Source organism: Neomonachus schauinslandi, chromosome 6, assembly GCF_002201575.2.
Source record: "Neomonachus schauinslandi chromosome 6, ASM220157v2, whole genome shotgun sequence".
In the NCBI taxonomy this organism is placed as follows: Eukaryota; Metazoa; Chordata; class Mammalia; order Carnivora; family Phocidae; genus Neomonachus; species Neomonachus schauinslandi.
The window spans coordinates 77218623-77244147 of NC_058408.1; the positions used below are offsets into that span (position 1 = coordinate 77218623).

Sequence of the window (25525 nt, forward strand, 5' to 3'; positions counted from 1 at the left end):
ACCTGAGTTCGAGGACTGGCTCCAATGTCTAGTGTTCTAATAATCGGGAGCGAGTCAGCAAGTCGCTTAACCTGTGCAGGTACCAATTCTCCATCCGTAACACAGGACGGTCATCATAATGGTAATAATAGCAACCATCCTACCTCCCTTCGAATGTAAGGAGCAAGTGAAACAATGTGAGAGTGTGAACGTGCACACAAAAGTGAAGTATTTCACTCTTATTATTACGAGGCTTTTCAACTATCTGAAAAACTGCTCATCCTCTCCTCTCCCCTACCTCGCCTGCCAAGGTATTAAAAACTGATAAAACATCCATTGAGAGAAAGTGTTTCCAGACCCAAATAATTTCCACGGGTACAATTTGCCCGAAATGCAAAATTTCCTTAGACAGTGAGGCTACATGAGACATTTTACAAAGTCTTTGAGTGAGCTGTGATAAACTGTCATTATCTCAGATTTGTAGGCAGTTTGGGGGGGCGGTGCCCAGAGCTGCTCAAAACAACTGATAGTTGTACCATGTACTTCACGCCTGCCCATCCCTTCCTCTCTTTTTTCTCTGCACAGTATGATGCTCATCCCACTCCCTCCAAGGCAGCATGTTCCTCTTACCTCTGACGGCCTGTTTGCACGGACCTCACTTTTATGCATCAGTATAATCCTTAAGACCCGGTGTGGAGCCTCTGCAGACAGAGGAGGAAGTAGCTTTGGTGAAGAAGCCCAAAGAGCACATGTTTTGGGAGGGAACGTGAGAAAATCAGCAGAGCAGCAGGGCATTCCGACTGCAACTTTGCCAAAGATTGGGAAAGCATGCACACACTTCCCAGCAATCTCATTTGGCAGGTTGTGGAAACCAGGTCTTTAGATGGATGCTTCACCTTTAAACAGGACAGTTTGGTTCATATATAATGAGCCTAGAATTACATGCAAAGTTGCCATTCTTTATACTTTTCTGTCTGAATTGTCTTGATGTTTTACTTTCCCCTATTTAACCCTGTTCAAAAGAGAAAATGAAAACAATTAGGTAGCAGCCACTTGGGATGAGGTACATGATGGGTAACAGGTGTGTGGTCGGTCATAGGGACATTTACTGTGGCAAGTAATCTGGGAGAACATCTGGAACACAATCCCCTTTTACAGATGAGGAACCAGGGACCTGGGGCCAAATTTCACTTTTTCTCTCTTTGACAAAGGAGTATGTATTTTGCGTGTATGTCTTTACTTAAGAAAAGCAAATACCCCGGGGCACTTGGGTGGCTCAGTCGTTAAGCGTCTGCCTTCGGCTCAGGTCGTGATCCCAGGGTCCTGGGATCGAGCCCCACATCGGGCTCCCTGCTCGGCGGGAAGCCTGCTTCTCCCTCTCCCACTCCCCCTGCTTGTGTTCCCTCTCTCGCTGTGTCTCTCTCTGGCACATAAATAAATAAAATCTTAAAAAAAAAAAAAAAAAGAAAAGCGAATACCCCAAAATCCCCAGTTGCAGAGCTGTGTGTATGATGGTCACTTACTCTAGATGGATTCATAAAAAAAGGAGGGCTGACTCAGAATCTCCTTCTATATCTATCAGCCCTTCTCATGCACAGACTTGACTCGCCAGTTTTGCAAAGCAAGGCACTCCACTAATTCTATTCATTCCCCAACACCACTGTCCTCCAAATAATCAAATGGTTGGGCAGGGTTGATCTCTCTAAAACTTGAAAGGGTATTTCTTTGAGTTGCTTGCTATGCAGAAATCAGCTGAAAACTATTCAGAACAATAGTGGTTTCCCTCTGTGCAATGACTAGACCCAAACAGACAAATTGACCCCTTCTCCTGCCTCCGCCTACCTACAAATCCCCCACAAAACACCCCACCACCAGATCCCTCTCCTTCTAGGGCTGATGGAGGCTCTGAAAGACACCTGCCCACCCAGCTCCCTCTTCCGGTTTTAGTATCAGTCAGTCTAAATGCCAGTGAAACAGTAGCTGGTACTGGTTTGGTTTATGTTCTTTCTTTTTAAAAAAAAATACAAATAACATTTCTTTCAATATAAATAGACAGTTACATGAAAAAATAGAAAGAAGCACAACAATCGTGATCGCTATCCGGCAGGAACATGTTTTTTTGCTAATAGAGTCAGAGATCACATTCTCCATAAGAACACGTTATTTTAGCCTATTTCTAGGACACTTTCAAACATAAGACCTTCCTTGTCCGACAGTCAAATCCTCTTTGAGATGGTTTAACTATGCCAGTGATGAGTCTCTAACATATCCAGGAATCAAGGCTACTGAAGTGAGCTAGAATCTGACTCCAAGAATACAACTGTCAATACACAGAAACGATATAAATCACTTCACCAGACTGTGAAAATACATCCGATTTTAAATCTCCAACAGGTAATCAATTACTTACAAAAACAAAACAAGACACAACAGCTCAGGTGTGTTTCTCCTGATTGAAGTTGAAGTGCCCTGCGGCAGTCCTGGGTTCCGGGGTGGCGGGGGCGTGGGGAAGGGGGCGCCCCCCTCCGCCACCCCAGCCCGGCTGGGAGGCTGCCAGTCACTTGGAGCGAAGAGTGCCCAGGATTCTGTCCCAGTGCGTGAAGTAAGGGGCAAAGTTGCAGTGGAACTGCGAGTGGTGCAGGTCGTGGTGCGTGACGCCGCCGTACCACCCGAAGGGTACCAGTCTGTGCGTGGACCAGGGGAAGTCGTAGCCGGAGTGGTCCTCCACCGACAGCCAGATGTTGAGCACGCGGAACACCAGGACGGTGAGCGGATGGCACTGCAGCAGCGTGACGTTCACCGCGTCGAAGAAGCCCAGGGAGAACAGCTCCCAGGCGCTCATGTACTGCGTGGCCAGCGCGAACGAGGCCGAGTGGCGGTGGTGCATCTTGTGGAAGGTGCGGTAAAGCCACGGCACCTTGTGATGGAGCACGTGCCACGCGAAGAACTCCGCGTCGAAGAGGAGCAGGCAGCCTAGAACGTGGCCCGCCAGCTGCAGCAGCTCGGGGGCTTCGCGGGGCCAGGGGGCCGGGCCGCGGGCCCAGGTCAGCAGCGTCAAGGGGAGCACGAACACGGCGTGCTGGTAGAGGGTCTGCCCCAAGCAGGGCAGCATCTGCCGCGTCGTCGGCGAGAAGTCCGGGTGGATCTTGTAGCGCCGCAGCGCGGGCGCCCAGCGGCTCAGCACGTCGAGCACCACGAAGGGCAGGCAGAAGCCCACGTACGTGCTGATGGAAAAGAGGACCGCGAACAGGGGCGACTGCGTGAGCGCGTCCTGGGCGCGCAGCTGGTCCCAGAGCGGCTGCAGGACCAGCTGGTCCGAGATGCCGAGGATGTGGCGCTCGGACGTGTTGCCGCAGCTCATGGTGAGGCTGTGCCGGGACCGCTCGGGTCCCACCGACTTTTCTTAGCGCCGCGGCCCCGCCCCGAGTGATGTCAGCCGCCTCCTCTCTCTCTCCCATTCCCGGCCGGGCCGGGATGGAATAAACAGCCCCACAGAGAGCCGCGCTCCGTTGCCAAAATGTACATCTACGGGGGCGCTGAATCGGCTTTTCTATGAGCAGTATGCAATGTTACTAACTTTTTACGTGCACGCAGATTTATGTTCCGATTTTTTTTTTCAACTGCTGTACCGTGTACGCGCGATACAATGCGCAGATCTTCAGTGCAGTGTCTACAAATTTTGACAGCTTAATTCCTCTGCCACCATCGCACCCAAACAAGATAAGAGAATGTTTCCGCCACCACGGTAAAGAGCTCCTTCTCAGTCGGTGCGCAATCGCTTGTATTTTTTAAACGCATACATATAATTGCGTCTGTGTGCTTTCCTAAAGAGGCAACCATCACTGCATTTTTTAAAACTTTTTAAAGCGACGTACCTTCTGTATTTCCGATCTTTTCTGTCGGCACACCTCCTATCGATCTAAGTAGATGCGAGCTGCACACCGACCTTCCCGCAGGGGGAACCGCGGGGCGGCCGGGCGCGCGCTGCGGCGATGGCGCAGGAAGTCGGAGCGGAAGGCGGGCGGGACCCGAACCTCTCCGGTTCCAGCGTCTCGGAGCGCAGCTCTGGCCGCCGGCTCGCCGCAGGCTCCCGGTCCCACTGCGCGCGGACTCCCCCTGCGGGATCCGCACACCCGGGCGGCCGCTCGTTTCTTTCGCCGCGGCGCGCGCGGAGCCCAGACCAGCGACCCCGACCAGGAGGCACGGCGACAGGGCGGGGACCGCGGCTGGGAGGCTTCAATTAAAAAAAAAAAAAGTGCTGGGTTTTAACATCCAGAGCCTGCCCAGATCTGGCTACAAAGCCGCTCCGTCTCAATTTGGGATGGAAGCAATGAAAGCAGTAAAGCACCCCCCTTGTTCCTCAACGGAGCATCCGTGCATCCGTGCGCGGGACGCAGTGCACTGAGCGGAGGAGGACGCGCCTACCCTGCCCTCCTCTCGGCGGGCTTCGCGGGGCCAGCCTGCCGCTGGTCCTCAACCCGCGTTCCCCCGACCACCCCTGGAGCCCAGAGCCCGACTGCGCGGCACGCCGCCCCGCCCCCGACCTCCGCGGCTCTCGGGGGACCGAGCGGGAGGAGGTGGGTACTGGGCGAGCTCGGGGGCCACCGGGGACCCGCGTAGAAAACCACCTCCGCCTTTGACCCGGGTGGCTGCCACGCACACAAGAGTCCCCTAGAGGATAGAGGTTGAGGACGAACACTTTGAAGGCGGGACCACTCGGAATTGTAGCTTTGCCTCCTGTGTCTGTGAGGTTGGGGTACGGCGCTTCGCTCCCCGGAGGCTTTGCATTTTCTTGTCCACCTCCCACCCCCGCCAAAGGAAATAAGAGTAGCCATCGCATGAGGTTATTTCAAGCATTAAAATGGGAAAACAACAACAACAAAAATAATACTATAACGTCTGCCAGGCATTAGCTAAGTGTTTCATTTGAAGGGATTTCGTTCGGGGCTGGGAACCCCAAGCTGCCGAGAAGAGGCCTCGCTGTTAGTGCTGTGGCCCTTACGGAAGCAAAAGCAGAGAGCTTGGCACACAGCAAACTTGCAAAGTAAGACGCATATTATTTTAAATTTGTGCTCCACATTTCACCTAAAGAACGGAGGAAGTTTACAATTAAAATCAAATAAAATCGTGTAAAGAGAAATAAAAGATGTAAAGCCACATATTAGGAGGACCAGTATATGGACCTAGAAATATAACAATATATAGGGTATATACGTATGATATGTCATAAGCCAGTTCCTAATATTTAATGATATATTAATATCTAATAATGTATCGGATGTTATACACACGCCCTATAACAAACCAGTTCATAATTCAGAACCTCTAGCTGGCGTTTGTCCCTGAACCACCGCTGATGGAATACACATACTCCCTAGATGCCCATTCTCTGGGGCCTCCAGCCTCTGGCCATACTGCAGCTTTGTTTTCTTTAAAACTTCAGTGTGCTAAGAATATTATGATATTCTGCTTGTGTATTGATGAGACAAAGGTTCAGAAACAGCTCTGAGTTTCTTGACAGGCAATGCAAACATGGAAAGAGGGTGGATTTTCTAATTGCTTGGATATCTGGATGGTAGAAGAGCTGGGTACGATGCAGGCCCCTGGCCTCCCTTGCTGGTGAATTTCTAGCACATAGACAACCTGAGGCTTCTAGGCTCCTCTTCAATCTTCCCCTCCTCCAAGGCTCTTTCCAATTCACCTTTAGGGCAACCCAGGAACTTCTTCCTTTCCCATTCCTGGTAGACAAGACTTGCCCTTGAACTTTGCATGGCTCCAGCAGCATCTTAGAGAGAAGAGGAAGGGCTTGGTCTCCTTGGCTCTTGGACCCCTCAGTGCTCCAAAGGGACAGTCAGAGCTCACTTTCTCAGACTTACAAATGAATTCTGCTCAGAGGTAAATTATCACTCAGATTTGCCCTCCAAAGAAATTAACTCAATCTTCAAATTTCCATTCAGCACACACTGTCCTCTTCTTGTGGTCTCAGCTATTATGCTTGGGTGCTTTGGATACTCCTGTGGATTTTTTAAGTGGGTGGCATTGGCAGACTTGCTTAATTTGGACCTAGCTACTAGGTTGCTGTCAGGACTGCCCTTTTGAGCCCCCAGCCCCACCCAACCCATTCTTTGCCTACTTTGGTTCTTCCATCTTCTATCACTAAGCCTGTTAGAATACTCTCCGTGGGCCGGTTGCTTAGAGCCCTGTGCAGCAAGATCCAGAAGCCTCTGCCGCCGCCTGCTTGGCCCAGGCTCTCCCCTCTTGCTCACAGCACTTTAAACAGGCATCCACCAGCGTCCCTGCCTTTCCAGCCCATCAGCTGCCCGGGACAGAAGTCTGTGTCCCATATACAAATGCAACCATCTCGGGGAAAGTAGTCAGTTAAAATCTCATCGTTGTCCACTCGATGTCATAGGGAGGATGCCGGGAAAGGTAAGCACAACATCACGGGCAACCAAGACAGCACCACTTAAATGGGCCCAAATGAAATCGAACCCTGTTTAGTCTTGACTAAAATGCTGCCATTTCCTCAGCTGGCAAATGTGCACCTTTAAGCACTTCATGAACACAAAATATATTTAACAGCTTGCTATGTGAACGGTTCTTTTTAGGGCACAGGTACTATCTTTTAGGGTTTTTTCTTCCCACAGTGCCAAGCATTATACCGTGCACATAGTGAGCGTTCAAAAGATATCTGTGGACTCAATGCTTGTTTTTAAAGATACTAGCTCTAAATCGAAGCTAAAAAGTAGATTTTTTTTTTTTTTTTTGGCTAGAGCACACTGCTTGGTGTGGTTTAGCTACTTATCTACTGGGATGGCTTTCCATAGAAGGGGGTATTTACTGAGTTCTGGTGGTATTAGGACTTCAGCCATACTATTGCTTGTGCTTCTCCAGTTGACTTTGACTTCTTGTGTATCATTTTTAACTTGGCACGGTCTTTCTGACAAGGTTGGAGGACAGGATTCTTTTCTTCTCCAGCTACCCCAGAGATCAAGTCATTTTTATGAGCGCAGCAATCGAGTCTGTGCATATTTAACACAATCTCGAAGTTATTGGGTACTACTCAGCAGACGACGTTGGATACCGCCCCCACCCCCACAAATAGAACACGTACTTGGATTACCAATGACATCCTCTCTTTTTCTGTGACCTTTATGGTTTTTTTCTTTCCAAAATTAGAGAAGATGTCCTTTGATCTAACTGAAACAGATACTGCCAGATATCAGAGATGAGAAGTGGGTTATAATGCCTTACAGCTGTAACACGTAAGACTCATAGGGGATGGAGTAATCTCAAAAATTAATCTCACAGATTAAAATGTAATCCCTTGAGGCGCCTGGGTGGTTCTGTCGGTTGGGCGTCTGCCTTTGGCTCAGGTCATGATCCCTGGGATCTAGTCCTCTGTCCCGCTTCCTGCTCAGCGGGGAGCCTGCTTCTTCCTCTCCCTCTGCTTGCTGCTCCCCCTGCTTGTGCTCTCTCTTTCTCTGTCAGATAAATAAATAAAATGTTTTAAAAAATGTAATCCCTTGTTATAAAAACGAAGGCTTCTTGTCAGAAAAGTCAGGACTAGCTAGGATTGAATAGAAAGTTACAGCCAACCTGAAAGCGGTGAATAGAAAGTTACAGCCAACGTGAAAGCAGAACCTTTTGTCAGTTTCAAGGTAGATACTTCTACAAAAGGACTTTGGTATTGCAATGAGGCATTGAAGTTTCACTTACAGGGAAGTTTCCAAAAGACTCAGAAAACACTACTTACCCACACCAAAACAGAAGATGCTGATGAAGAATGTGGGAGATGTTAGCTCCCCCAAGAGACTCCTTGACACCCTATTACACACAGATGCTGATTCATATTTGGTTTCAAACACTTTCTCTTTATGTTTTTTATCCATCCACCTAAGTGTGTACTTCTACTGAAATTGTCAGAATGCTCATCAACCCCTTTAAAATATTTAAAGCATGTAAAAATCATCTCCATTAAAAGGCATCCCATTGCCTGTAAAGCAGAGAAAATACCTCACCTACCAAGGGAATTGCTGCGAAATTCAGGCCTTGTGAGGTTTTAAAAATCAGAAGGCACAATGTAAAATGCAAAGTATTTTTTAGTACCACTAAAACAAGTTGGCAGAAAGAGTTTTACTTGCTTAGTTTGGAATTGAACTTGAAATCTGCACCTGGCACGGTGTGATACTCAATAAATACTCTTGAATGAATTACTGACGAGCTTTTTAAAAATCAGAGGGGCGCCTGGGTGGCTCAGTCGGTTTAGCGTCTGCCTTTGGCTCAGGTCATGCTCTCAAGGTCCTGGGATGGAGCCTGTTTCTTCCTCTCCCTCTGCCCCTCCCCCAGCTCATGCTCTCTCCTGCCCTTGCTCTCTCTCAAATAAACAAATAAAATCTTTAAAAAATAATAAAATAAAATAAATAAAAATCAGAATAATTATTGTCACCTAATGTTGCCTTTCCCGGGGGGGGGGGGGCACATTTTGAAAATATCTCCCTATATTAAAAACTAAATGACAAAAGTTAAAAATGCATATATTTTAAATGTTTACATTGAACACATTAACACCTCTAATAAAATAATCTTCATTATTTGGAGATCATATCAATAGTCTCAATTTTGGTCCTTCCTAAGTGTGAGGCCTAGGTTAAAGCCTCCCCCACTGCCCCTTTCCGGTCTGAGGTTCTGACCATTCTTTTACCACATCAGGCAAATTTTCATCTTCATGTCACATTTGGGGCACAGCTATTCTTTGAGGACATTTTTCAGATATTATGAATTAGGCCTGAATTGGTCGTAATCCTGGCTAGAAATGACCAGAGACTTGGTTGGCCTCACCAGCCCTCGAATTACCAACTGGCTCTCCAATCCGCAAAATTCTCCACCTCGCCCAGAGAAGACACTAGAGAAAGCCGCCTTACAGAAAGAAAAGGTTTGGCAGCAAAGCCAAGAGCGCCTTCTGATGGCGAATGGGAGAAATCACTGATGACAGCCCTACGTCGGGCTCCCTGCTCAGCGGGGAGTTGGCTTCTCCCTCTCTCTCCCTCCACCCTTCTCCCTACCCCCACTCGTGCTCTCTCTCAAATAAATAAGAATCTTTTAAAAAAAAAATAAAATAAAACAACGATGAAACATTAATGCAGCCAGGGTTGTAAGGATATAAAGGACCTACGCAGCAGTGTCAGGAATGAGAGGCCACCAGCAAAGGCAAATGTGCAAGGTAACAGGACTGTCCCAAGAACAGCTATGCAACATCTCCACCTCTAGATGGGCCCCACCCTGAAGAAAGCTCCCCAGAGAAAAGTCTGGAAAGGAGGAGAAGAGAAACTCTCACCAGTAAGAGGTGGCCTCTATAGAATGGACCCCCTCCCCCTGCTCATCCATATCACCTGGTGTGTGAAAGCATTACTCGCTCATTCTCAAGGGAGTCGGGGGAGCCCCCATGGCAGCAACCCCAGCTAGAGAAGCAAGTCATCTACGGCGCTGAAGCCATTCTCGGTGGGGCAAGCACTCTCCCACTAGTGCTGGAAAACAGCAAACGAAAACACCTATTCACCGTCCCTTTCTTTCCAGCCCTACCCAAGAATCTTGGACCTGGTTGGCCAAACTGGTTTGCTTTGATCAAAGGAGAAAGAAGGTTTGGGGGGGCCGACATAAAGCCCGTGGGGAAGGTGGCACCCTCCTGGGCATGTATATCCTTTGCATCCAGTACACTCGGACTCTTTTCTGTGGGTGCCATGAGGAAACACAGATTCTGCTTCAGTCCTTAGACCCTCCCGGATGTTACTTGTGCATCTAATTTCATTTAGCTAACTGGGAAAGTCTCTCACTTTTCACACATCTTGTGAGTCCACATGTATTTTTTGACTCACTATATTCCAGGCTTTGTGTTCGATTCTGGGCATATAGAGATGAATAAGATAGATCTTCTGCCCTCAAGCTCAGAGAGTAGTGGAAGAGATCACATTGGGTGCCCTCCCCCCCAAGATCTATGCTTTGGGGATCCTACGGCACGAATGACTTGTCTCTGCCTCCTTCAAGGAGGGAGTTAATGGACAGTCCCTTGAACCCATGATCCCACCTGAGGATGGGTCAGTCTCTGCTCGCTCTCCACTCAGCCTCACGAGCTCAATGGACCCTGCGGGATAAGGTTGAGAGCCAGAGTTTCCAACCTATCTCCCAACCCCCCTTAGTTTGAGAACGCTCTCTCCTCACTGTGGGAGGGGATCAAAGGTTCACGGGCAATAAAGGAGAACACACACATATCCACAGTCCTTCCGGCTAGGAGGCTACTGAGTTTTATTGAAAAGTTCAAATAAGCCTTTTTAAGTATTACAAAGTAGTTATCACACTGTCTGCATACATTAGCCAGTTCCAAGTATTGTCTATTATCGCAGCTAAAAGAGCCGTATCAGAAAAACATCTCAATTGTCATTCCGTCCATCTGTCAGTATTGCAAGGACACCGTGCAGCAAGAAAAGCAGGTGAATAAGGGCTTCCGGAGCTAGGAACGCAAATCAGGAGTATTGAAAATATGGTCATGTGCAAAACTAAAAAACAGAAAGAATCCCTGAGCATTTGTCTTAAAACATTCACGCTCACATTTCTTTCGTGTGAAAATGAGTAGGACACTCTTAGCTGCTGTAGCTCGGTGCTCCTGCGTGGGAAGCAGAAGCCCAGGGGCTGCCCAAGAGAATGCATTGATTTCGCAGAAAAGAGTGGTACTGTCTCCCCACAGGACTTGTCTTCTCACACACGTGGATTTACGGCCCACCACACAATTACGAGTTCACGAATATAGATGGTCACCTGCATCAGTCTTCGAGCTATTTAAAATAGAGGGCTGGGGTTTTTGGGTTTTTTTTAATGAATATCATTTATTTTCTGAAGATTCCAGCAAATTATTTGGCTTGATCTGAGCAATTTAAACATTTGCTAAATAATGACTATCACAGCTAGGTTTGATGAAATTCATTAGAGAATCTTCGCAACTGGCCCAGCTGGGGTGTCACAGGATTAGACTGTGCGCCTACTGCATGAGGGTGGGAGTACTTGTCATTTAGCTCCCTAGTGACCACAAAGCCACTGGACTGAAGAGCCCTTTAAGGCAAAGAGGTAAAAACTGAGTGCATGCAGAGCTTTTTCAAATCGGTGTCAGGGTATTTACCAACGGACCACACAGTCTAAAAACTCCCAACACCTACTTGGCGTGTCCTGTGTGACCATAAGAAGGCAACATTGTGTATTTTAAACTGTAAGGATATCCAGAATGGTTAAGATCTTTTACAAGTCAGTGGTATTTTTTAAAAAGTCTTCAAGAGGCCGCACTATCTTCTGAGACACTAGCCTCGACTAGGCCATGATTAAACGAAAAAAGTGCAATTTCTAATCCTGGAGGCACTTGAACAATGTCAATCATAATTTGATCAGAGACAAAAATGCAAACAGCCTGGGAAAGACAAACAGCTATTTTAGAGTAAGAGAGCACACACACTTGAACGTGGCTGATCACCCAACGTGACGGTCCATTTCTGCAGCATGCCTCACGCCTCTCACGGGTATTTCTTCATTAGATCCACCACCTCGTTATAAAGCCGCCAAGGGGCATCCAAGCCCCAGATGAAGTCCAGGTGCTCCCACTCCGGGACGAGCTTGCTGTACACCAAGTTGGTGATCTGCGGCAGCAAGATGCTGATGTCGCTGACGTCCGCCAGGGAGTCCTGGCCCCCATTCCAGACGGCCGTGGGCACCAGCATGTCCTTCACGTTGTAAGGGGGAGGGTAAGTCTATAATAAAACCGACAGAAGGCTTTGTTGGCGTTTTAATTTATAGAAACACAGCCAAATAATCCCCCGTGAGATATTGATTAGCAAATGTGACAGTGGACCCAAGTTTTGAAAACCGTTCTCAGTTTTCTTTTCAAGTTACTGTTACCAGAACCAAAAGACACCTAGCCCCCAAGGGCGGAATCCTAGCTAGAAGAGCTTCCAGCTGTCGAGTGCCCTGGAGGAAGGGGCTCCTCTCCCTGCTGGTGGTCATGAAACCCTGGAAGCCAAGGGGTTGGGTGGTGGCTCTGGAGTCCCGCCTCCTACTGTCGCTTCGTCTCCGTCTGGGGTACGACACGTCACAGGAATTCTGTAGCCTCAGTTCCCTCACCTTCCATGACAGTAACCACCACACCTGTCACACGGGCATTGTGAGAATTAAACAAGAAAAGTAGGGGCAGAGTGCCTCCCACCTCAGAGCACCCGGCCCTCAGAATATGGTCCGTTTCAAATAATGCAATGTATGTTAAGAAAAAAAAAAAGAAGAAGAAGAAGAAGAAGGTAGCGGGAGGGGAAGAATGAAGCGGGGGAAATGGGAGGGGTAGACGAACCATGAGAGACGATGGACTCTGAAAAACAAACAGGGTTCTAGAGGGGAGGGGGGTGGGAGGATGGGTTAGCCTGGTGGTGGGTATTGAGGAGGGCACATTCTGCATGGAGCACTGGGTGTTATGCACAAACAATGAATCATGGAACACTTCATCTAAAACTAATGATGTAATGTATGGGGATTAACATAAGAATAAAAAAAAATATATATGGTCCGTTTCTTTGTATGTGGAAGGCAAGGCGTAGACGATGGAGTCTGGCCAAGGCCCACCAGCTGCCAGGAAGCAGACCGAGGCTAGTCTGACTCTGAAGTCTGTGTTCCTAGTCACGATGAAGCACGTGTGACCGTGACCGCTGTTACAGACTCAGGGAAGAGGACCAAGAGGGGAGGCCCAGGCCACAACACCAACCACAAAGCTCAGGTTGTTCCGGAAGACGGACTGAAACCAACAGCATCTACTCAACCCTCCCCAGCATGTCCCGCAGCACCCGCCCCCCCCCCCCAGCCCAGCCCCGTGACTCCAGCTGGCTTCCCTGGTGGGTTTAATTCTAAAGACTTTCGAAGCCTTTACCTGGTTGTAATGGAAATAATTCCTGGCATGGCTTCCCCAGTCAAAGGCTTGAAACTTCTGGAATTTAATAAGCTAAAAAGAAGATAATTTGGGGGAACATATTATGACACAGAAGTTTGAGAAAGCCTCACAGGTGGCTAGTTAGCTGTATCCTCAGAAGTCCCATTTTACACTGTACCCAGATTTACTCCTTATTTCAAGTGTAATTTAAAATAAAATGGCATGGGGGGTGGGCGCCTGGGTGGCTCAGTCTGTCAAGAGTCAATGCTTGACTTCAGTTCAGGTCATGATCTCAGGGTTGTGAGATTGAGCCCCATCAGGCTCCCTGCTCAGTGGGGAACCTGCCTGTCCCTCTCCCGTGCTGCCCCCTACTGGTGCTTTCTCTCTCTCGCTCTCTCAAATGATAAATAAAAAATTTTTTAAAAAAAAGAAAAAGTTAGGGGACGCCTGGGTGGCTCAGTTGGTTAAGTGTCTGCCTTTGGCTCAGGTCCTGGGATCGAGCCCCACATCGAACTCCCTGCTCAGTGAGGAGTCTTCTTCTCCCTCTGCCTCTCCCCCTGCTCTCTCTCTCTCTCTCGAATAAATAAAATATTTAAAAAAAAAAGTTAGGAAGGAAATTCCTACAAAAATATGTCCTGAGGTGGAAATAAGTCCCTGATATACTGTTAGGTGGGGAAAAAGCAAGTTATAAAAGAATAAGTAGAAGAAAATAATTTAATTAATCTATTTCTACAACTATTATTTCTATCTTCATCTTTAGCCAGTTCTTTCTGAAATGATCTGCAGCAAGAGGTAGAAGGTAGAATGCAGAGACACTTCATATCTCTGGGTACACATTTTCTGTCTCTGCATCTGATTGCCGAGTCTTGTTTCTTAATTGTGAAGAGAATTTTCATTCTCTTTTTCCTATACATAATTTCTAAATTTCCTAGAATGAACATGCATTGCTTTTGTGGTAATGTGATAAAACAATCAAAACTGCATTTTAAAAGTGAGTGGCTCCCATTTACGCCCATGACTGGTTTCGCTCTGGCGTATCCACCAATGGTTTCAGTCCACTGTGCTCATGGGTTTGTGACAACATCACAGCCCCCCTCTCAAAGCTGCTCCCAAATCTTGCTTTGTGAAGCAACTCTGAAATAAAATAAATCTAGGACTCAGTGAAAAACTGACAGAGGGGAGGGGTGAGGCGGGGCGGGACGGGGAGGGGCGGGGAAGTCAAGCCCAACAGGGGTTGGATGAACTCGCCCGGGGTACAAGGGCACAATGACAGGAACCCAGGACTCTGGGGCAGGAAACCAGCTCCCATGTGCAAGCAGCGTGGCTCTGTGCGGGACCGGAAGGGCTTGGGAAGGGCTCGCAGAGAAGTGCTTCATGGGGGGCACAGAACTCTCTCTAAGGCTAACTTTACACAAGCCCCGGCCGCACCCCGGGGATGCCTACCTGGCCCCAGTGCAGAATGTTTTGCACAGAAGTTCCGGCAGGAGAATGTGCCACATAGACGGGCACTCTGGACTGCAAAAGAAACATGGTGAAATAGAGTGGACACAGCATGATAAACATCGTTTGCACTTCAGAGCCACAATCTCAAATACAGGAGATTAAGAGCAAGGAAAAAAGCTCTAGTTCTGTGATGACAAATACGTCCTGTAAGAATACGTACAACCACACACGCACAGAATACATACGAAGGAAGCAGAGCAACGTGGTAGCTAACTGTAGGGCTCTATGGGTTGAGCTTACTGGTCGTTTTGATTTTCTTCTTCAAGTTTTTCTGAATTTCCAACATTTCATATAATAATCAGACCTTGTTTTTATCATCGGAAACAAGAAAAATTAATACTACTGTAAAAAAAAAATTCCCTAGAGCCTTCATTCTAGAATTTTAAGGCCTGTTTTCAAAACGCAACATTACAAACAACAAATACATTTAGAAATACCAGCCAGGGGCACCTGGGTGGCTCAGGCAGTTAAGCATCTGCCTTCAGCTCAGGTCATGATCCCGGGGTCCTGGGATCGAGCCCCGCATCGGGCTCCCTGCTCAGCGGGGACTCTGCTTCTCCCTCTCCCTCTGCCCCTCCCCCTCGCTTGTGCTTCATCTCTCACTCTCTCTCAAAATAAATAAAATTTTCTTTAAAAAAAAGCATTAGAAACACCGGCATATTGCTGGTCGAGGGTCTACATTTTGTAAAATAAGTAAATACATGCGTATACACACACACACACACAAATTTAAATACACTTACAGTAATCTCTTAAAAGAAACAGATCACTGGAATGAATGTAAATACCAGGACTTAAATTATGACAAGTGTCCTCATTCAGTAGGAAGTTGCTAACAGCAGGCCTGAGGAGCGCTGCACACAGCATCCCAGGCACCTGCCAAAGCTACTTCCGTGCCTCTTCAAGGAGAGACCCGTGAGCACTCTGAGGGCGTCGTCCCCACTTCTCTCACACCCTCCAGCACAAACACGCATCTTCATAGATAAAACAAACTCATGGACAGTAAACACTGGCCGTAAACACACATACCATGTTTAAGTTCCTCTCGTTAAATCCGCAGAGAAGAAAAAAGGCATTTCCACAGAGCTCCTTCAGAATGACATGACTGCAAACATGTACACTCAACCACTTCAAAACTGTACTCTGGGGAAAAAATTCTTTGACCCCAAACATGTCCTATAAAATAAAAGGGAACCCAAGAACATCTCAGCATTTCATTCTGGCAGACAAGCCTCCCTGACCCACCTCAGAAGCAGAGACACACGCCGAGTGTCTCCACGTGTGACCCCAGAAAAGAAATGGCAACCAGCGGATGGTCGCACCAGGACACGCATACGATATGGCTACTAAGGCCAAAGCAGATGTTAGGGAGGTGTATTTAAAGTCTCCCGTGAAGAGAAGAGGCAGAAAATCAAATCAGTTCACAGCAGACTCTTCACCACGGGAAGGAGCATTAGTGATCACTCATCCCAGGGCCATCCCCAAAGAGTGTCGTGGGCGGGTGGGCTCGTAGTGACTCCCAAGAGAGAGTCAAAGCCAAGACCGGTCAACAGCGTGTCTGCGTAGGACCCATACACCCAATCCAATTCTACTGGCCAGGGAGCCGATTCCGGCCCCCCGCCTGTTGTCTTTTCCTTTTAACACTTTTTTCTTGCGCTAAAGCGTGCGTAGGACAGAATTGACCGTTTCGGCCATTTTTAAGTGTTCAGGGGCGTTAGGACACTCACATTATTGTGCAACTAGCACACTACCCATCTCCAGAGCTCTTCTAACACCTCAAGCTGAAACCCTGTTCCCACTAAACAAGCACTCCTCATGCCTCCCCCCACCGGCACTGCCTAGTCTTATAAATAAAGTTTTATTGACACATACACAGGCACAGTCCTTCGTCTCCGCTTTGTCTCCGGCTGTCTTCGCACTACAGTGGCAGAGTGCTCAGGTTCCAACAGAGACTGGAGGAGCCACAAAGCCAACAGTATTTACTATATGGACCTTTAGAGAAAAAGTCTGCTGCCTCCTGGTGAACGGAAGCCCTGACCAACGGCCCCTGAACTTGTCGGGGCAATCGCTACGCCCACAAAGGTCTTTGCGTACTGCTGCAATGGGAAACAGGAGAAAGATCTTCCATGTATTGAACCCAAATGCATCCCCCTATAAGTTACACTTCTGCTGATGCCTACCCCGTGGAGGGACGAGCAGGAGTGAAAAATTCAAATGCCTCCCAAGGCAGTGTCCCCCACCCCAGAAAAAAAAAAGGGGGGAGTATGTTGAGGTCCTAATTCCCAGCAGCTCAGCATGTGACCTCATCTGGAGACAGGGTCTTTACAGAGGTCATCAAGGGAAGATGCGGTGATCAGGGTGGGCCCCAATGCAGTAGGGCTGGGGTCCTTATAGAAAGGAGAAATCTGGGCAGAGACAGACACACACCCGGGGCACACACATAGGTGGACATGAAGGCAGAAACAGGAGTGATGCTCTTACAAGCCAAGGAATGCCAAGCAGGGCACCAGAAGCCAGAGGGAGGTTTCGAGAGTGTTAAAAGCCCCAGTGAACTGTAAATCGTATGCCCAGCCTAAGGGTGCAGCTGCTTTGTGATACACAGCGCCCTTTTCTCCCCCAGCAACCCCTGGCCAAAAAATAATCAATTATCAAGATTTCAGCATTAGATATGCTTTTCAAAGGGTGTGGCTAATTTGAAGTTTTAACACCGCATGGGCCATATTCAGCACATCTTTGGGCAAATTCTGTCCACGTACACACAGCCTGTGACCTCTGTCAAGTCTGTCGACTACAAGACAGCCAACCAATATCTAACGACAGATACTGGGTCTCCCTGAATGTGCCCCTTTGCCTGACTAATCACATGACAAGTAGCTGGGGAGAATCGAGAAACATCGCGTGCAGAGAAGGTCATACTGCAGGAAAAGGCATCAGTATTTAAAACTCCTGGCTTTGAGTCTACGTAACAGTCACATGTGATAAATGCAGAGATTTTGGAGGTTCTCTCCTAAAAACAAGAGGCTAGCTCATCACCGACCTAGAGGGCAATAAACCAGGCTTTCCTTTGGACTGACCAGGGGTGTGAAGTTGACCTTGAGCTTCAGAGCTGCTACCCGAACGCCACCGTGGCACACTCCCCGGTGAATTCTGTCCAAGCAGGACCGCACGTACAGAAAAAGAAAGATCCGCCTTACACACTTACAGGTCCGCTCAGATCAATCTTGAGGTCTTTCTAATTCATATCTTTGTATTCTGAGAGTTAGGGCGCTAAGCTTCCGTGGGGGCAACACAGATTTCCCAGAGCAGCTAATTCAAAGGTTTTATGAACATTTATTTTTTCGCTCTGTCACTATCCCAGGATATCAGAAAACACCACTGTCAGGAACAGTGACTCCCAAAGACCAGTCCGTTTCGTCTACACTAGGATCCGGTGGGATGCTCTGTGAAAACGCAGATCCTGGGCCCCTCTCCAGATTTCACGAGCCACCGTCTCCAAGGTGGGGAGTGGGGGGGTCTGTATCTTTACAGAGCTACTAGATCACACTCTCCAAGAATTAAATAAATCAGAAACCCTCCTATGACAAAGCCATTGCAGTTCTTCGGAAAGAAGGGCACAGGGAGGCGGCAATGGCAAATGAGCAACCACCTAGGAGTCTAGTTAAGGAAGCTGGAGTTCCTGATAATGGAGTACTTCCTACACGGCCATTTAGAACATGATGTTGTTTTGTGCAGTAACATGATAGCTCTCCAAGCGTGAAACACGGAATCTGCAGAACATACACAGTTGGCTGCGTCTTCATTAAAACAAAACACTACATTTCTCTCAGGATCTGGGTACATATTTAAATTCACACGCAAGGTCTATAGGAAAAGACCCACCCTGAGCACTGTGTTCAACTCTGAGGAGTGAGAGTGGCCTCGGTAATGGAAGGGGACTTTATGTGCAATTTCTGAATGGTTTATAATGGAAACTGAAGCATCTATGACCCGGGGCATTAAAGATAAATTTGGTTAGAGGGGGCCACATCTTATCTGTGTGTCTGGTCACTGGTGCAGAGACTCCATCTCAGGCGAGGGTCGGATACTGAGATCAGAATACAGTCTGTATTCCCCGTGAACATCTCTTAAATGGCCGATATGTTATACCTGACTTTAAGTATATGCTCCTGTGTGGGATTTCATGTATGTGTATAAAAGTATCACACATGAAACCCACAGAGTGTGTGTGCATGATGGACCTCTGGCCTCAGCTGGCTCTCAACTCATCCTCCTGAAAACTGCTTCCTCCTCAAACAGGGCTTGGGGGTCACACCGTTCTAGGGTTGTGTTAGGGGCCACGTTATGAAATGTAATAGGAACAGTGTCTTTCGATGGCCCTCAGCGTGGCCAGGGTGGGGCTGTGGGAACAGCACGCTTCCCCTCTCCCATCTCCTGCCTGATCCCACATACCCACGGGCTCACCGTGCACGATAAAGGACAACTCCAGGAGTTTACCTTCTCCCGGACTCCCTTGAGCTCCCTTTGTGTGGTGGGTGGAGAGCGCTGATAAGTTAACCAGGAGAACATGGTGCTCTCCTGTAGAGTTAGTGATACACCTTACTCCCCAGAACCTGAAAGTAGGGGTGAAGGGGGAAAGAAACACGATGGGGAGAAGCTGCCCCACTGTTCCATCGACAGCGAAATACAGAGGAGGAAGGCACCGATTCTCGCTCTAAAGGCCAATTCTTCAGGTCTGAAAAGGAAGTCTGTGGGGCAAGAGGGGGTGGGGGGAGCCCAAGTACCTTCAAGAGAAATTCTGGAAGTCCTCCTAATTTACAGAGAGGGCTAGTAGAGAACGAAACTGAAGCCACAGGAGCCAGGGCAAAAAACATTTTAACCTTTTTGGCCAGCTCAGGAATCCGTGAAAATGCTATAAAACCTGTGGGAACAAAAGGAAGACAGGAATTCCATCTTGTAGGACTTTTCTCTGGAAAGGCAAAGGTGGGCGTGCATGACGCCCTCTAGTGGCAGCCTGAGAACCATGCAAGCAACGTCACCGCCGCCAAGAGGCCGAACACTCACATGGGGGCCTCTGAACTCTGTGCACACGGAGTTTGATTAAACTAGTAAATCAAGTACTTGTTAAGTGCTTGACTCAGTCTTCAACCTACATATGCACTGGAAGAGAGCCAGAATATGTCCCTGCTCCCTTAGTCATGTAAGCCGAGCAAAAGAAAGACTCCCTAGCAGGGCACCCCACCACCGAGCCCCAGGAACAATTTACAGAGGCGTTCTGATCAGCCGCCAATGACTCAGAAGGAACCTACACATTTAGAATGTTCTAGCTCTAAAATATCTTCCAGCTTCCTCTTGGGTCACTCCTTGCCTTGAACTTGGCCCCAGAGTGTCACTTTAGAAGGCAACCGAGGCAAGGGTCACAAGTAGAGAAGTCATGGGAGAAGGATTATAAAATGAAGAAAAATGCTTAACTCGACTCTTAAGGAAGGTACACGCATCCGTGTTGCCTTCTGTCTGTAGCCTCTCAAACTGGCTACGAGTGTGTTCGGAGCAGTGAGGGTGCGGACATTTAACCAAACACGTCAAGACTCTTAAGAGCAGCCCTACCTTTCACTGACTGATTCTGCTCCTTAGGAATGCATTCTAAGGAGACTGTGTGATAGAAACACAGAATCTAATCTTAGTGTACACTAAGAGAAGGAATTAAATAAAGTATGGGACAGGGCCCTAGGCCCTAATCAGAGGAACTCTTATTTGCTAGAATTATAGGCAATTTTTATTTTCTTTAAACTTTGCCAAAAAAAATTTCTTAAGTAGGCCCCACATCCAGCATGGAGCCCAACACGGGGCTTGAACTCACGACCCTGAGATCAAGACCTGAGCTGAGCTGGATGCCTAACCGACTGAGCCACCCAGGCACCCCGAAATTTTTTTGTTTTTGTATACAATGAACACACCTTCCTTTTATAAGCAGCATAAATAAAAAAATGCATATGACTTTCTGAAACTATTTTAGAGATGAAGCATAACATGGCATGTTTGTAGTTAGTTTTATTCCACGTAAGAATCGGTGTACTTTCTTATTTTCTGTTTAAAAGTCTCTGCACTTAGAACGCCCTTGTTTTCTATCCTCTCATATCTCCATACTGCTAAACCAGGAAACTACGTGCTAGACTGTGGCTTCCATCAATTCCTTCCATGTCAAGAGAACCATACACCATGTCTAGCCATTGATACGAAAGTCTGAATTTCCGGAGAACGTTGTGAACTATTACTCCGGATTCCCTGCCCTTCCCCTCTTCATTATTTCTGCTTGGCATTAAAACAAAAAACAAACACACACCTCTATTCAAACTAACGTTATTTTTTTATATTTCACTTCTCAGAACAAACGCAAACTCTGTACCAAGACACTCTACCAAGCTCCGGTCTTCATCACATACGTACCTATCGTAGTGCCTTGAGAGTGACCCACATAATACACTTGTTCTTGGCCAGTTTTATTCAGAATGAAGTTAATCGAAGCTGGCAGGTCATAATTTGCCATTTCATCATAACTGGAATCCAAAAAAGGAACGCTTTCGTTAAGACATCACATGCAAACACAACCCCACGCCAACACAACCCCCCGCAAACAGTAAGGACACAGTGGGATGAGCGCCCATCAGCTGAGCCCAGCGGGGTAAAGCAGCACTGAGCGCAGAAGACATTAACGGGACTGTGCGGGCCCCTCACCACTGTCCTCTTTCATACAATAAACTAGTTTTACCCATTCTTGAACTTTTCCATACATGGCGATCAAACAGTCTGTATGTTTGCGTCTCTGGCTACATCCATGCTGTTGCGTAGCTGCTAGCCATTTGTTGTGTAAATACACAGCACTCCATCTGTCCATTCATTGCTGATGGGCATTTGGTAGTTTCGGACTTTTCACTATTACAAATGGCATGACAACATATATATCCTCACACGTGCCTTTGGGAAAAGCTCCCATTCTTGCATCTCCTGTCCTTAGGTAAGCTGTGGTTTTACAAATGGGAAACAAGCCCGAAGGAGTCTACGGCTCTGACCTTCTCTAATACCAGGTACCAAGACACCGCCCTGGACCCGTGCATGGGTGCTGTTTGCCATTAGGAGATGCGTGAGCAGACCGTTACCTGGCGTGCAACACACCAGGCTCTCTCCCTGTATCCTCTCCTCTGATTCTCCCGACGACCTCATGAGATAGGTATTTGTTAGCCCCATTTTACAAAAAAGAATACTGACACACAGAGGGCTTATGCGACAAGCACGATGTCATGCAGTGAGCCAGGCAGAGCCAGAAGTAACAGAGGGGAGAAGACAATTTCTGGAAATAGAGAACAGTGCATGTTGACGGAGGAAGGAAGAAGGTTCTAAGACATGATTAACCCAGCAGCTCCCACATGGCCAGGAATGCCAAAATAACTAAAAACCCATAAATGAATCTAATTCTTAATATGCAATTATTTGCTTGTAATTTACCCGACTGTGATTTACTAGATTCCTCACCAGGTTTAAAGCCTTCCATGAGCCATCAGTTTCCCCTCTCCTACAATCCCAAGTTGCCCATCGGATCTGCCTCCCCGGATATGTCTGCGTTAAGGGTGCGAAGGAAACAGCCCCGGTCACGATCAATTCCAACGTACCTGAAGGTCCAGAATTCATTCTGGGAAACTGAAAGAGTCTTGTGTTTCCGAGACCAGGTGTTCCCCCTGCTGTTGCCCAGCCACACGTCGAAACCGGCGTCTGCCAGGATGAAGCCCAGGCTGCTATTGGGCAGGTTTGTGACCCAGTTACTAGAATCTGCCAGCAGGCCATGCTGCAGGAACACCACTGGCTTAGGACCTGAAAAACATTCGGGTTTAGGAGGCAGAAGCACCTTGCTGTAAAGCCAACGTGCGATCTTGCTGAGCAGATCATTCATAAAAGATTCCAAAGCAAATAATGAGCTAAGAACAAATCCAAATGTTGAGGTAGCAATGTATTCCTACATGACGCAGGTAAAGAATATTTTTTTAAACAGTGCTGGCAAAGGAGTAGCAAAAATAGACTATTTTGCATATCTGATAACCAGACACAGTGACTTAACCATAAAAATATATATATATATTTTTTTTTAAGACCCGATGAAATGTTTCTATAATTTATTTGCTCCAGTAATTCCATTTCTTACAATGTATCCTAAGGAAATAAACCAAAAGGCAGAAAAAGACTATATACAAGGGCGCCTGGGTGGCTCAGTCGGGTGGGCGTCTGCCTTCAGCTCAGGTCATAATCCCAGGGTCCTGGGATCGAGCCCCACATCGGGCTCCCTGCTGAGCGGGGAGCCTGCTTCTCCCTCTCCCTCTGTCCCTCCCCCTGCTTGTGCTCTCTCTCGTCTCTCTCTCAAGCAAATAAAATCTTTAAAAAAAGATTATATATATATATACAAATTCATAAACATATCTATACATATTCTTTTATTTACATATATATTCCTTTATTTATTTATTTTTATTTTCTACTCACCTATACACTGATGTAGTGGAAAAACAAAGACTCGGGAGCCAGAGAAACATGACCTCTGGCTGTTTACATCATGTTAAGACCATTTAGTCATTCATTAACCAAGCATTCATTGAGCACCAACTATGTGCCAGGCGTTCCCAGCACTGGGCACATGGCAGAGAACAAACACAGAAGGAAAATAATTCACCGTCTCGGAGCTGATGTTATACTGACCACGAGTGTTAGACAGACACACCCAGGTTTGAACCTGTCCTCTCCAACTTCGGACTCGTGCCCTGTGCAAAGCACTGCAACATCCCCTGAAACTTACATCATCCCCTGTAGTAGGGAAATGTCGTACACACTTTATAAGGAGTAACGAGCCAGGAGATATGACATGAGAAGTTCTTAGCAAAGTGCCTGATACACAGTAAGAGTTCAATGAACATTAGCTCATTATTGTCACCTAGCCAGTCTGAGTCTCCATTCCATAAATAACTGTCAGCAGAAATAAATGAGGTAATTAAGTGACGGACACAGAGATCACAAAGTAAGAGCTCCCTTTGCCTTCGGCCCGTTTGTTAGGACAGTGAAACGCTGGGGGCCGGAGAAGCTGATTGTTGAGTGGTCAAATAACTCACTGCAGTAATCCAGCCATCTACAATGACAAGGACCGTGGCTAGCCCAGAAAAGTTCATAACCCAGCCTGGAAAGGGGGTAAAAAAGCAAAGCACAAAACAATAGACTACTCAGGACAATAGCTAGACAGCAATGATGTGTGCAAACAAGAAGAGGTGTAAAAATATCAAGGAGAAATGGGAAGAAAGATTTGTCCGGGGCGCCTGGGTGGCTCAGTCATTAGGCATCTGCCTTCGGCTCGGGTCGTGATCCCAGGGTCCTGGGATGGAGTCCTGCGTCGGGCTCCCTGTTCGGCGGGAAGCCTGCTTCTCCCTCTCCCACTCCCCCTGCTTGTGTTCCCTCTCTTGCTGTGTCTCTGTCAAATAAATAAATAAATAAATAAATAAATAAAATCTTTAAAAAAAAAAAAGAAAGATTCGTCTGGACAGATGGGAAGTGAACTGACAAATGTTTACTCCTGTTTATGTCCTATGATGGATTTGGTAACTAATGAACTGCTTTTCAAGTGGCTGTCCCTCTGAAGCAGGTGGGCTCTCCAGACAACTCCAGGAGGCCCAGTCCAAATACTTCGCAGCACGAACACCACCCCACAGTCATGCCATGTGGACGCTGCTCCCCACATCTGTAGAGACCGCGGGACGGCCTGCCAAGCAAAGGTCCAAACGACTCCTGTGATTCTGTAATGCACGGCAGGGGCCACCCCGTGACTTTCTCCCAGGGGGAAAGACTAGAGAGCAAAATAGATCCAGATTGGGGCAGCGTGACAAGCACTTCGTTGTCTTCAGCGTTCATTCTGGTGCGACGTTACCAGGACTACCTGACTGACAAAGCTCTATGGACAAGGCGCTGTGGGATCCACGGCATCTGAGAGGCTGGCTCAGTGAAGAAGATCCTAATCTAATGGGGGAAATAAGAATCATCACAGAAAGTTCAAATGAACTTCAGTGATGCAATCACAATTACTGAAATTAATTTGTCGTTAAATCGCAGTTCATGAGATGTATTTTAAGTAACAGCTGCTCTTCAGCAGGGCTGCCCTGTGGCGACGGTGACAAGAGGCAAGGTCGCTCAGGGTAACTGGGCATCGCCCCGTGAAGCCACACGATGCTGTTCAGCATCCATCCCTTCGGCACTGTAAGACCCGTGTCTCTCCTCAAAGGTGCTCTGGGGCCGCGCCAGGAGGAATAAGACTTAACCTTAAAAGATCAGCAAGTCAGGCCGATCGAGGCAACCCTTTGGCAACATTCGGGCATGACCAGGGCTGGACTGCCTGGTTCCAAGAGGCACTCCTGCCCGTCATCCATGACCTAAAACCATGGTCTGCCCGTGGAGCCATCTCCCTCGGGGAACGGGGAACAAGGACGGGCCAGGGGCATGGCAGACTGAAAACCTGCCTCTGCTCAGCCGACTCCTCAGGGCCCAGCTCTGAGAACGGCAGGAATGGTCTCAATGGGGAGGGAGCGCTGAGGAGGGGGCGGGGGGTGACGAGGGGCAGCCCCGCCAGGGCTGAGGCTGGAAGGGGAGGCGGGGGTCAGCCTATGGGAGACCAGATGTCAGTTTCCTCCCTTGGGGAACGTTTACAACTCCCCTGACATCTGTGTTGTACGTCCCTCCCTAACCTGGGAGCTTCAAAGGAGAAATGTGGAAATTGGCAAGGTGAAGATACACCGGAAAACTCTTTGAACACCACCGGTCAATAATTCCTGGATTCCCACAGGCAACGAGAAGTCACGGGTGCTCTCTCAGAAGGTAAGCATGAAGCCGAGAAAGGGCAGATGGCCAGGTGAAGCGCGTGCCCAGGCCCCACGGCCGACCTCGTGCTAAACGTGGGGGACACAAGAGCCTCGGCTTACCGTGGGTAAGCCACACTCCCGCCCCCAGAGAGCTCCATGCCAGCCCAGGAGATAGACGTACAATTACCTTCTAGGCAGCGTGAAGAAGCCAGACCCC

At 47.8% G+C, this 25525-nt stretch overlaps 2 protein-coding genes across 2 annotated transcripts in view; both read right to left on the reverse strand.

Moving 5' to 3' along the window:
• Window positions 1-2437: 2437 nt before the first annotated feature.
• Window positions 2438-3353, reverse strand: CH25H (cholesterol 25-hydroxylase). Its single transcript, XM_021696199.1, has one exon. It carries the CDS (start codon window positions 3338-3340, stop codon window positions 2537-2539), a length of 804 nt encoding a protein of 267 aa, XP_021551874.1. The 5' UTR covers window positions 3341-3353; the 3' UTR covers window positions 2438-2536.
• A 6904-nt stretch (window positions 3354-10257) lies between these two features.
• The window catches only part of LIPA (lipase A, lysosomal acid type), a 33030-nt gene continuing 17762 nt past the window's right edge, over window positions 10258-25525 (reverse strand). Inside the window, exons 4-10 of the mRNA XM_021696075.1 lie at window positions 22096-22294; window positions 20876-20985; window positions 19213-19349; window positions 15461-15607; window positions 14372-14443; window positions 12929-13000; window positions 10258-11768 (exon numbers count right to left, since the gene is read on the reverse strand). Of these exons, the coding sequence (XP_021551750.1) occupies window positions 11535-11768; window positions 12929-13000; window positions 14372-14443; window positions 15461-15607; window positions 19213-19349; window positions 20876-20985; window positions 22096-22294 (971 nt within the window). The 3' untranslated portion in view covers window positions 10258-11534. The remainder of the gene's footprint in view (window positions 11769-12928; window positions 13001-14371; window positions 14444-15460; window positions 15608-19212; window positions 19350-20875; window positions 20986-22095; window positions 22295-25525) is intronic.

Coding starts and splice junctions, on each gene's coding strand:
- CH25H (XM_021696199.1), bottom strand. CDS start 3,340: ATGAGCTGCGGCAACACGTCCGAGCGCCACATCCTCGGCATCTCGGAC.